At 48.5% G+C, this 13261-nt stretch overlaps 1 protein-coding gene across 3 annotated transcripts in view; it reads left to right on the forward strand.

The window, feature by feature from the left end:
- Positions 1 to 3053: 3053 nt before the first annotated feature.
- Positions 3054 to 13261, forward strand: part of EXOSC5 (exosome component 5) — a 40825-nt gene continuing 30617 nt past the window's right edge. For 2 of the 3 annotated variants that reach the window (XM_077336586.1, XM_077336587.1), the window contains exons 1-3: positions 3054 to 3244; positions 7668 to 7781; positions 10338 to 10459. In XM_077336586.1, the coding sequence (XP_077192701.1) occupies positions 3079 to 3244; positions 7668 to 7781; positions 10338 to 10459 (402 nt within the window). In that variant the 5' untranslated portion in view covers positions 3054 to 3078. The remainder of the gene's footprint in view (positions 3245 to 7667; positions 7782 to 10337; positions 10460 to 13261) is intronic. The other variant, XM_077336588.1, reaches the window with a different exon arrangement.

Here is a 13261-nt window from a genome sequence, read left to right on the forward strand (position 1 = left end):
AAAGGTCTCCTGGAGGTTTACAGCATAACAAAATACAGACAGTGAAGCGGATGGCGAAGTCTAATCCCCCAACCCCCCCCCCCCGGTCTTCAGCCGAGGCACCAGACCTCTCCCGCTGGGAGCCAGAGACCAGATCTACTCAAGCATTGGAAGGATCCTCTGATGGCAACACCAAAACTCGGCCCTGTCCTCGGCCATAGGCCTGGCGGAAGAGCTCGGGCATGCAGGCCCTGCGGAAAGCTTACAACTCCGGCAGGGCCCTCAGCTATGTTGGGAGCTCATTCCACCAGGAAAAAAGGCCTTGGTCAAGGCCAGACGGGACAACCAGGGCCCTACAAGGTGCATAAGCAACTAAGCCAGTGTTTCTCAAACTTCCTAATGATGCAACCCTTTAATACAGTTCCTCATGTTTTGGTGACCCCCACTCATAAAATTATGCAAGTGTTCTTTCACAGAAATTAAACCAAAACTGACCAATGGCATGAAAATCCATTGTTTGAGATAAATTGGTTTCCCCCCCGGATTTCCCAGTTTAGCTCTGCCTCTTGTCCCACTATGCCGATCTCACTCTTTTCCGCTGTTCCAGACAGATGAATGTTCTATCTCAATCTACCCCACAAGGCTATTGTGTGGATGGCGCCCCCCCAGCCCCCCAGCCAAGCTGCTTGCCCTGTTGCAACCCCTATAAAAGGACCCCCAGGTTGAGATCCACTGAACTAAGCAGTCCTACAGATAAGTAGGATCCAGCCCACACATAGCCTTAAAGGTCAGTACCAATACCTTGAACTTGACCCAGAAGCAGACTGGTAACAAATGCAGATGATGAAGCACCAGCTGAGTATGAGTTCTCCATGGTGTTCTAGTGAGGACCCTAGCAGCTGCATTTTGTACCAGCTGCAGTTTCCAGGTCAAAGACAAGGGAAGGTAGAGCAAGTTACAGAAGTCTAATCTGGAAGTGACCATTGCATGGATCAGTGTGGCCAAGCGGTCAGAGGACAGGCTAGTAGCCACGCTTGGCGAAGATGGAAAAATGCCATTTGGGCTACTTTCGTGAACTGAGCCTCCATAAAAATTCATGGCAATCAGTGCAGGTGTTAATTGCACACTGTCCAGGCATGGGGGGTATACTTCCTGGTCTTGCCCTTTTCTGCCTAGCCACAGGACCTCCATCTTGGAGGGGTTGAGTTTCAGACAACTCTGCCTAAACCATTCAGCCACTGCTTCCAAACAACTGGCAAATGTATGGGAGGGGGGGGGAGTCCAGCCGGCTGTCCATTAAGAGATAGAACTGAGTGTCATCCATGTATTGGTGACAACCCAGCCCATAGCCCTGGACCAGCTGGGCTAGAGGATGCACGTAGATGTTGAGAGAAAGCCACCATTTGGCCAGGGGTCATGGTGACTGTAGTCCAGGGACAGATAGAGAGCCACCATTTGGCCCACATAATATTTGGTTGGAGCTCTTTAAGATTAGGAATCATTAGAATACCTGGAGCATTGCCTTCTGTGATAAATTATACTTGAGTGCAGTAATTGGGACTTCTTTTTGGACCAAGATCTCCATACCATTTTGAGCTATTGGCCAAATGATATTATTGTTTTTATTCAAGTAAAGTATAAATTAACTGCATATAAGATGAGATATGCTGAATGTTTATATTACAACCTTTTTGATTGCTGGTATTTGTGTTTATAGTTGTGAAACAAACATACAGAGATTAATTATAGTTAAAAGAAGAAAGGTATGGTATGAGTATGGATGGATTATTTTACTTGTAACAGTTTGGTGTAATTGTTAGGAGTGCAGACTTCTAATCTGGTGAGCTGGGTTCAATTCTGCGCTCCCCCACATGCAGCCAGCTGGGTGACCTTGGGCTCACCACGGCACTGATAAAACTGTTCTGACCAAGCAGTGATATCAGGGCTCTCTCAGCCTCACCCACCTCACAGGGTGGTTGTGGGGAGAGGAAAGGGAAGGTGACTGTAAGGGAAGGTGACTTTGAACCTCCTTCAGGTAGAGTAAAGTGCCCCCCAGACTGAGGGAACGAACCGACTGAGGGATTGTCAAGTTATTGTTGAAGTGCCATTCTAATTGTTCCAGTTGATATTTTGTTGTTATTGTTATATTGTTATATTGATTTTTTATATTGATTTTGATAGTGTTCTACGTGAATGTTCAAAAATGTTTTATGTAAACCGCCCAGAGCCGTAGGGAAGGGCGGTATAAAAATATAAATATAAATAAATAAATAAATAAAATATAAGAACCAACTCTTCTTCTTCTAAAATGATTTATTAATTGTGACTGTTTACAATGTAGGACTTGCCACTGAGGAAAAGACAGTAGGAAACAGTTTATCTGGAAAATCATTCTGGCTCATGTCCTTGGAATGAAATAAACTAAAAGTAAACTCAAGAAAGGACATTGTTTGAAAACATTCTTTATTCTTTAATGCCATAAGAATAGTTCTTTTTGTTGTTGTTCTATCTTAAACAACATGGCACAGCTTGAGTAGATGGAATCTACTGGATCAACCTACAGGATCAACCTTCTGGATAAACCTACAGGCAGTTGCTGGAGATCTCCTGGGATTCCAATTTATCTCCAGGTTACAGAGATCTGTTTCTCTGGAGAGAAAGGCTGCTTTGGAAGTGGACTCTTTGCCAAGGTCCCTCCCTTCCATGCACCTCTCCCACCCGATTACATCTCCAAAATCCCCAGGAATTTCCTAGCCTGGAGCTGGCACCCATGGGGGCTACGAACCTACTCCTGCCCTGCTAATGTTATCTTAATTAGGTTTTCTTGCATGATCTTTGTTTGATTCTGGGATTTTTTATTGCTTGATTCTGGGTTTTATTGCAAGATCACTGCGTGATTCTGGGGTGTGTGTGTGTGTTTTTTTTTTTTACATTTGTTTCTGGGTTTTATTGCATGGCCATTCTGATTCTAGTCCCGCCTGAAGGAAAGCCGGACCCACCACAACAAAGCGGCTCATCTCATTTAAATACGCTTTCAGATCACCCTGCCCTTTGTTGCTTTAAGGTGAGGCGGGGCTTAGCGGCCTGTTGAGCCTCGGCATGGCAGGACCCGGATGCGGAAGCGTCCAGAGGCGCCACGTGGGTGGGAAGAGGATGGAGCGGGAGCAGAAGCGTTTCGATTCGGGCGAGCTCCCGGCGCTGCGCCGGATCGTGTGCGAGCAAGGGCTGCTGTCCCGCCCCGACGGCTCAGCCTCCTGGATGCAGGGTCAGCTCCTTCCCCCCTCCCCAATTTTAGCAGGCCCGGGAGAACGAGATGCATGGCTGGTTAAGGCGGGTGGCCCTATCGGTTTGAAGCAGCAGATGAAAATTTTTGCGTTTTTATATATGCGAAATGCTCAGCCCCGATCCGTTTCCGTGACTGTTTGCAAGTAGATTTTTTGCCATTTCACATCGCAAAGTCCAGCTGTAAAGTGGGTTGAGTGCTTTCTTTAATGTGTGTGAAAACACCCGTTGAGTCCAGTGGCACCTTTTAAGTCTAACCCAGTTTTATTCTGGGTATAAGCTTTCTTGCACGTGTACACTTTTTCAGAAGAGTGCATACACAAGAAAGCTTTTAAGACCATGAAAGGTGCCACTGGACTCAAACTTTATGGCAGCATGAATTTTTTTTAAGGTGCTACTTTAAGTTGCCAGCTCTGGGTTGGGAAATACCTAGATGGGGTGAAGCCTACGGGAGGGGGGAGGGGGGCCAGAGACCCCAACAGCTACAATGTCAAAGAGTCTACTTGCCAAAGAAGCTGTTTCATCCTTAAAAAGTGATCTCTGTCACTTGGAAATCAGTTGAAATCCCAGGAGCTCTCTGGCCACCACCCGCAGGTTGCCACTGGACTGATGGTCTGTTTTATGGAGTGGGCTAGCATGCCCCATCCCAGCTCCCAAATACTAGTCCTCTGTTGCCGACTTAACGGTGTTCAGGGTTCAGGAGGGCCTTAGGGTTGCTAATCTCCAGGTGGGGCTCTGAGATCTAGAATTTCAGCTGATCTCTAGGTGACAGACATCAGCAGGAAATGGCTGCTTTGGAAGGGGGTCTCTGTGGCACTGCACACTGCAGAGATCTCACCCCTATTCCATTCCTGCCTTTACCTGGGTTCCACCCTCAGATTTCCCAACCACTTTCCAAATTAACTGGTAGCCCTTAAAAAGGGTTTGAGACGGTGGATAGTTTTCCTTCCTGGTTTGAAGAATGCATTGGTACTCCCTTCTCCTGCAGTCTTGGCTGTATCCAGTTGTTTTGGTGGATCCCTGAGTTTCACTTTCCCTTTACATCTCCAAAATTTGACTTAATCTTGGCTTCTTAATCTTGGCTCTATGATCACTCAAAGTAGTGGATGCAGCAGTGAAATCAAACGGCAAATAACACTGGGCCGGAACGCATAGGTTAAGCACGAACCAAATATGGAAAGATGATATCAGCCTTAATACAAAGTGCCGGCTAGTCAACGCCATTGTCTTCCCCATAACAAGCTATGGATGCGAAACCTGAAGAAGGAAGACAGGAAGAGATTAGATGCCTTCGAATTATGGTGTTGGAGACGAATGCTGCGAATACCACGGACAGCCAAAGTTACCAACAAGACAATTTAAGAGAGGAGCAAACCAACTATGTCATTAGAAGGCAAGATATTACGGCTAAAGCTCACTTACTTTGGACACATCATGTGATGAAACTCGTTGGAGAAATCATTAATGCTCGGCATGGTCAGCGGCAAAAGGAAACGTGGTCGCCAAAGGATCTGCTGGCTCGACACAATCAAAGCTGATACAGGGATGACCATGAAGCAACTGAAAGAGGTGGCCGTTAACAGAGACATGTGGTGAAGACTTTCCTATAGAATCACCGAGGGTTGGACACGACTGAACGGATGACCTCATCACAGGTTCTGTGATCTACACATGCTGCTTGGGAAAGGGGAGCTCCTAGGGCTCCAGTGCAATCTCAGTTGGAACTGAATTGCTGTTGTTGTTGTTGTTAACATCTGATGCAAATGTTCTTATTTAAGACGAAAACCCAGTCGGCATACAGAAGATGTTAGAAGAAGAGCTGAGCTGTTTTTTTGTACCCTTCTTTTTGAAGGATACTAAATATTGGTAAAGGTAAAGCACCAAGTCACCAAGTCATAGACTCGTGGTAAAGTCCTAATATCATGAAAGTTAGTAGAGTGCTTGGTATGGCTCGTAAGCACAGCGGGCTGCGCTGATTCCATCAGAAAGCAACAAAGAAAGAAAAACACCTTTACCAAGGTGGTACATAACTAATGTAGTAACTATTTATTAGAGAACTTAATTTTATATTCTTAGAGGTAAAGAAAAGGTTCCTATTCTAATCTAAAAAGCTGGGTGGAGAGAGATGCTGGAGGCAACTCTGCTCCATGATGTTGCTGGGTAGGAAAGATGCATGGAACAGGAAATTACCCTCTGAGTTCACAAAGTGGGAGACGAGTCTGTCTCACTAACCACCCTGAACAGAGTCTGAAGTCAGGAGAATTCGCACAGAGCGGTTTCCAAGCTTTTTACTGCTTCCAATCGCCTTCCCTTTCTCTCCCCACAACAGACACCCTGTGAGGTAAGTGGGGCTGGAAGAGCTCTGAGAGAACTGGGACTGGCCTAGGGACACCCACCTGGCTGCATGCAGAGGAGGAGTGGAGAATTGAACCCAGTGCTCCGGATTAGAAGCTGCTGCTCTTAACCACGGCCGCAAGCTGATTCGCCAAGCTGAATCTGCTTGCTTCTTGTGGGGCCACTTCCCCCCACGCCCACGTTTTTTCTCCCTACAAAGTCCACTGCTGACAGGGGAGTTGCCATTCTTAGAGTAATGACAGGGGGGTGAGCAGAGATTTTCATGGCCTCCTCTGGGAGTTGTGAGCAGCTTACCCCAAAGACATATATCTGACTAGCTTGTGAGAGGGTGGGTGTCCTGCACCTCCTCAGAGGCTCACTTTTAAGAGTGTCCTACATTCTGCGGTTGAGGGGGAAAGACTGTATAAATGTCAGAGGCCCCTTGAGCTGAGCCACAGAAATGGTTACATTTAACCCAGGTTAAAAAAAATAGAAAAGGGCCAAGTGTCCCTTAAAAATTGTGGCAACAAAAATTTTGGCAGGTCTTGAGCTTCTGTGAATCACTATTCACTTTTTCAGATACAGCTAGAATGTGGGTTTCATCTGTCCTTATATCTTGGAGAGATTGTTCACTCTCTGAAATCACTCCACTCTCCGAAATATAAGGAAGGATGGATGTAATGTCTCTGCTGGCCCAAGAACCAACGTCCAGATTGTCTTGTTGAACACAGGTACGTTTATTTGCACGACGATTAAAAGTAAGCTGGAGCAGCAACAAAAAGGTGATAGCAAAAGGAGAACCACCCACCAGAAAAACAAGGTTGCTTAAATGCATCACAGGTGTGCTAAGAGATGAACCTCTTAAAGAAACATGCATCACAATGGACTCACATTCTGGTTGTATCTGCAGAAGTGAGCAGTGACTACCAAAAGCTCCTCCTTTGCCCCAAGTTTTGTTAGTTTTTAAGATGCTCCTGGACTCTGGCTCTTTTCCATGCTCCAGACTAACAGGTACCCGTTGTGATCTCTCTCCAGGTTAAAAATGAAGTGTGAGAGCCAGTTTGGTGTAGTGGTTAGGAGTGCAGACTTCTAATTTGGCGAGCCGTGTTTGATTCCGCACTCCCCCACATGCAACCAGCTGGAGGAACTTTGGCTCACCACGGCACTAATGAGGGCTCTCTCAGCCTCACCCACCGCACAGGGCATTTGTTGTGGGGAGAGGAAAGGGAAGGCTAATGTAAGATGCTTTGAGACTCCTTCGGGTAGAGAAAAGCGGCATATAAGAACCAAGTCTTCTTCTTCAGTAATCTCAGGGCTCTCTCAGCCTCACCTACTCCACAGGGTATCTGGTGGGGAGAGGAAAGGGAAGCCGCTTTGAGACTCCGGGTAGAGAAAAGCGGCATATAAGAACCAGCTGTTCTTCTTCTGAGTCCAGAGGCACCTTTAAGGCTAAGAAAGTTTTATTCAGGGTATGAGCTTTCCTGTGAACGCACACTTGATCTGACGAAGAGTGCATGGACATCAAAGCTTATACTTTGAATATTCTTCATGGGTCTTAAAGGTGCCACTGGACTTATACTTTGTTCTGCTACTTCGGACTAGGGCTGTGCGCACCGGCATGTTTCGGCCACTTCAACGATCACTGAAGCCCAAAGCGGCCAGCTCTGGGGAGGGGAGAGGTGCCAGCTGATGTGCCGTTGCCACCCTTCCCCTCCACCACACTGCGGCCCTGGCTGCTTCAGGCTTCAATGATCGCTGAAGCGGCCAAAGCGCGCAGGAGCACACAAGCCTACCAGACCAACACAGCTACGCACCTGAATCAAGTTAGAAATATTATGGATGTGCTCCTGCTACCCTTTTCCCTGGCTGTGTGATCAGTTTCCGCAGCCTCTCTGCTTTCTTGGTGGCACAGGCCCAGAGAGTGTTTGGGAATGGCTATGCCACATAATTTCTCCTCAAAATAGAAATTCAGTGTTCTTGCGTGTTCCTGTCTGCATCGCCTGTCGGCTAGGAATATAGTCCAGGTATGTTGGGATGCAGGCAAGCTTTTACACCCTTCTGCTTGCTTCCAGGGGACACCTCTGTGTTAGTGGGGGTCTATGGACCTACGGAAGTCAAAGTCAGCAAGGAGATCTATGACAAAGCTACCTTGGAAGTGCTGCTGAAGCCCAAGATAGGGCTACCAGGTAACAAATCTTGAGTTTAATGGTAAAAACAAAAACAAGTTGCATTGGAAACTCAGAAGCTTCACGATCCTCCACATTTCCTGGTTAAGGGGCAAACACTGTTTGAACAGTTTACAGTCCAACTCCAAGGGTACCAAGAGAAATACATTTTACTTACAGAATTAGAAATGGATCTTAGCAACGTATTCAGGTAGGGACACTTAGCTTACTGTGAACAGATTAACTTCAGAAAGCTTAATTTGCTGCAGCTCCAAGCCCAGGTAAGAGAGAAGAAGAGACAGCCAGCATAGTATACTGGTTCAAGACTGGTGGCCTTTAATCTGGAGTACTGGGTTTGAATCCCCACTCCTCCTCCACATGTAGCCAGCTGGGTGACCTTGGCCCTGTTACAATTCTTTTAGGGCTGTTCTTTCAGAGCAGTTCTCGCACCTACCTCGCAGAGTGTCTGTTGTGGGGAGAGGAAAGGAAAGCCACTCTGGGACTACTTTGGATGGTAAAAAGCGGGCTACAAGAACCCAGCTCTTCCTCTTCTACATAAAATGAAACGGGTCAGGGGCCAATTGTCAATCGTACCCCAGTGAGAGAATTCTTTTAACCCTTTCCCTCTCAGAATCATCTTGCATGCAGAACTGCAATATCCAACAGCAATTTCCAGTGTCGTAAAAGCACCTGGCTATCCTTTTAAAGCTGTTAGGAAAAAGAAGCAATACTCCACTAGGCTTGTCTCACACAGTGGCTGACCAGTTCGTCTGGAGGTCCAACCACAGCAGAGGGGCAGAGAGGCTGAGGCCTTCATGAAAACCAAAGAAGAGTCTGCAGGGCAAGCAGACCAGTGATCCATCTAGTCCAGCCTCCCATCTAACTCAGCCAGCCAGTTCCTCTGGAAGGTCAACAACAGGGCAGAGAGGCCAAGGCCTTCCTCAGAAACTCAGAAGAGCCCTGCTTAATTTAATTAAGTGGTCCATCTTGTCTGTCCTGCCTCACAGAGTGGCCAGGCAGTTCCTCTGGAGGGCCAGCAACAGGGCAGAGGCTGAGGCCTTCCTCTGGTGTTGCTTCCTGGCCCTGGGATTCAGAGGTGTAGTGACTCCCACATGCCCATCCATCACCCACCTGGATGAGTTGTTATTATTATTATTAGATTTGTTCTCCCTTTCAGCATGTTAATGCTGTTCATGCAATACTGTCTTTCAAGTTGAGACGCTAGCAGCTAGGCACTGGTGTGTCCCTGCCGTTGTCTAATTTAGATTTCCAGTCTGCCTGCCCACCGAGAAGGCGCCTGATCAAAGGGTGGTAGGAGCAGCTATCTCCACCACCTTGCAGGCCATCTGGAATCCCGCAGCTCTGCCATCTGGAACTCTTGTTCGTTCCACAGGGGGCTTGTGAAAGAAAGAAATTATTATCCGCTCCTTCTCTTTTCCTCCTGCTGAGATTTTTCTTCCCTCTGCTGTCGTGAAATCTCTGGGGAGCCTGGCTTTTCTGTGAATAATTAAATTAAGAATCAGAATCATCTTCATAGCAACAAAAGAGGGCTTTTTAAAAAGTTGCAGATGCCGATCTCTCCAGGAGTGCGAGGTCCTCACTGGAAGATGAAGGAGGACTCACGTACTGCCTGTCCTCAAGCAGCTGCAGGGGCTCCCCGCTGCATTCCAGATCCGCTTTAAGGTATTGGTGTTAACTTTGAAGGCCATACGTGGTCTGGAGCCCAGCATATCTGAAGAATCACTTCGCTAACTGTACCTTTCAAAGGACATTGCGATCATCCAGTTCCAACAAACTGGTGATCCCTGGCCCTAAAGAAGTACATCTGGCCTCGGCCAGGGCCTTTTCAGTCTTGTCCCCAACCTGGTGAAATAAGCTCCCGGAAGAGCTGCGGGCTGTCCACGAGCTGGCTCAGTTTTGAAGGGCCTGTAAGATGAAGCTCTTCCACCAGAAGAGTTGGTTTTTATACCCTGCTTCTCACTGCCCGAAGGAATCTCAACGTGGCTTACAATTGCCTTCCCTCTCCTTTCCCCACAACAGACACCCTGAGAGGTAGGTGAGGTTAAGAGAGCTCTGACAGGATTGCTTGGTTAGAACAGCACGATCAGGGCTATGACTAGTCCAACCAGGGAATCAAACCCAGCTCACCAGAGTAGAAGCCTCTGCTGTTCACAACACCACACTAGCCAGGCATTGGTTGGGGTCAGTGAACAGCATGACGACTTGAACTAGAACCTCAACTAGCTGTCCCCCTGTCGTCGCCCCCCCCCCTCCCAGGAACTGAAGGCAGTAATATCTGATGGCAAATCAGCTGGTACATTGGATGTTAAAAGTTTCCATGTTGTTTGAATGCTGTTTATGGATGAATTGTCCACAAGGTTACGGGTGTGATTTTTACATGGTGGAAGCCACCCTGAGCCAGCTTGCTGAGTGGGGTGGGGTATAAATCTCAGTGTCCAAATCTAAATAATGAGGCCAACATGCGAATGCTTCAAGGCCTTGAACTTTCCAGCACCCCTGGTTTTAGGGTGGGGCATGAGCTTTGCAGTTTCACACCTGGTTCGTCTCCTTTGCCAGGGGTCTATGAGAGGAGCCGGGAGCAGATGATTAAGAAGACATGCGAGGCAGCTGTCCTGGGGGCCCTCCATCCCCGTTCCTCCATCACTGTCGTGATTCAGGTAGTTACCGATGCTGGCTGTGTATCCTTTTCCCTGTCCTCGGTGGAAGAAGGCAGAGTCCCAGAGTGTATGATTGTCAGGAGGCAGCCTAAAGGACTTTTGTGTAAAAAAATGCAACAGAAAATACTTTAAAATAGGCCGTCATGCTGGTTTGTTATAAGCAGGAGAAAAGGAGAAGAGTCCAGGAATGCCTTATAGCAGGGGTAGTCAACAGATGGTCCTCCAGATATCCATGGTCTACAATTCTACATGGACTACATTTTCTGGCAGGGGCTCATGGGAATTGTAGTCCACGAACATCTGGAGGGCCACAGGTTGACTACGCCTGCTTTAGCGACCAACATAATTGGTGGCAGGGGAGGAGTTTTGAGGAGTCGCAGCTCACTTCGTCAAGATGGGCAGCTGTGTTAGCTTGCCTTCAGTAGCAGCAAAGAACGAGAATTCAGGAGTACTTTCAAGAGTAACCAGATTCCTGGCAGGGTTTGAGCTTTTGTGGGTACACATTTTACTGGGATGTTGTAGGGGGTATCCCAGAATTCCTTGCACTATTATGGCAGTGCTAGATTTGAGATCAGCAAAATACTTGACAGCACCAAAGCTGTAGCTTGGGAATGACGGCCACAGTCGTAATTGTCTTAGAATTGCTTCCCTATTAGTCTTTCTCTCCCCCCACCTGAAGTGGCTTAAGCACCTAGTAAGAGCTCAGCTGGGTCAGACCAACATCCTGTCTCACAGAGTGGCCACCCAGTTCCTCTAGAGCAGTGGTCCCCAACCCCCTGTCTGCGGCCACGGCTCCCTCTCCCCGCCCACCCCCCAGTGAGAAGCTCGCCAGGCCACGAGCAAATCGGCCGCCCAGCAAGCTTCTGGTTTTCTGGTTGCGGACCGCTGCCAAGGGGTGGGGGGAGAGGGTGACCCGGGGCCCGCGCAAACGTGCATGTGCAAAACTGCCATGCGTGCATGTTTGCGGCCCCGCCAGGCGCAAACGCACATGCCCGGCAGGTCCACACATGCACGTTTGTGCGGGTCCCGGGTCACCCTCTCCCCCCACCCCTTGGCAGCGATCCGCAACCAGAAAAAGGTTGCGGACCGCTGCTCTAGAGGGCCAGCAACAGGCAGAGAGGTTGAGGCCTTCATAAGAACATCAGGAGAGCCCTGCTGGATCAAACCAGAGGTCCATCTAGTCCAGCCTCTCATCTCAATCAGTGGCCAGCCAGTTCCTCTGGAGGGCCAACAACAGGGAATATAGGCTAAGGCCTTCATAAGGACACCGGAAGAGCCCTGCTGGGTCAGACCACTGAATGTCCATCTACACGAGCATCCTGTCTCACGCTATGGCCACCCAGTTCCTCTGGAAGGCCAGCAATAGGGCAGAGGCCAAGGCCTTTCCCATATGTTGCTTTCTGGCTTCAGGATTCAGAACTCATGTCTGAATTTGGAGATTCCCCTCAGCCTCCTTGATTAGTAGTTGTTGACATCATCCACTTGAATCACATTCAAGGGCAGCCCTATGTCATGTGTATTGCAGTAGTCAGTCCCTGAGGTTAGAAAAGCAAGGTCTCACACTGGCGCTGTGGCTTGCCTGAGTCATAAACAGCTGTAGTGCTTTGCTCCTTGTTGCTTCTGCTCTTGGCTGGTGTGTCCTTGTTCTTTCCTCATCCCTCTCTGAGAAACAGATGTCCCCCTGAATTCTCTTTGGGGTCCAGCAGATGGCAGCAGTGTTGCACCAGCAACGCAGCTCTGGTAGGAAGCTGTCTTTCCTGCAGTACGACGGAAGCATATGAACAATCGTTGGAGGGCTTGATCCGGAGTTTGGTAGGGGGCTGCCTTTCACCTCAGAAATAGTTTTGTGCACAGTGACGTTGATCAGCAGATGGCCACTGCACCTGGAGAGGATGGGAGGGTAAATAGATCTAGGCCTGTCCTTCTCCCTTCTTGGTCCTTCTCTCTTCTTGGTGAATCTCAGGGAGAAGGGAAGTGGGTGTCCACAGGGGGGAAAGGAACAGAGCCATTACTATGTACTGGCAAGATGGGCTGCCGAGTTAGTCTGTCTGTAGCAGCAGAAAAAAACAAGAGTCCCAGAACACCTGAAAGGCTAACACAATTCATTGTGATACACACAGGGATAGGAAGCATGGAGAACTTGGCATTGGTGATGAGATGGGAAACCTGTGTCTTGATTCAGCCCAGGAGGAAGTGTGGTTTTGAGCTTTGTTATCTGTGGCAGTTCAGCTGTCTATTTCTAATCTCACTCAAAATTCCTTTGTAAGAGAGCCGTTCATGTGTGTGTGTGTGTGTGTTAATCTCTTATTTTTCATCAGCCCATTTCCAGACACATGTATAGCATGGTGGAATAATGGGGGAACAACCATCTTGGTGATCATATGCGTCTACAGCAATGGTTCTCAACCTTGGGGTCCTGACCCCAAATGGGGTTGCCTGGCCCCTTCCGCGAGGTCGCAAGGACAGGTTGCCACCGTGGTGGCCAGCAGTGGCCAGTGGTGGTGGAGCCATGGCATTGGCCACTTCCACACCAGATCGTTGAGCACCATTGCACCTGTGCGCATGAACGCGCCGCCACAGTTAGGGTCATGGTGTTACGGTGGTTGAGAACCGCTGGCTTACAGGGAGGTACGGCATATAAATATTTGGCTGATGGGCTGGCCTCTGCTAAGCCCCATCATTGACACCAATTGCCATCAAATCATAGCTGTCTTAGGGTAGCCCCATGGTATTTGCAGAGGCAAGAAACGCTTGGAGACGGTTGGCCATTGCTTGCCTCTGCACAGCAACCCCGGACTTCCTTGGCGGTCTCCAATCCAAGGG

This window comes from Paroedura picta, chromosome 5, assembly GCF_049243985.1.
Source record: "Paroedura picta isolate Pp20150507F chromosome 5, Ppicta_v3.0, whole genome shotgun sequence".
NCBI lineage: Eukaryota > Metazoa > Chordata > Lepidosauria > Squamata > Gekkonidae > Paroedura > Paroedura picta.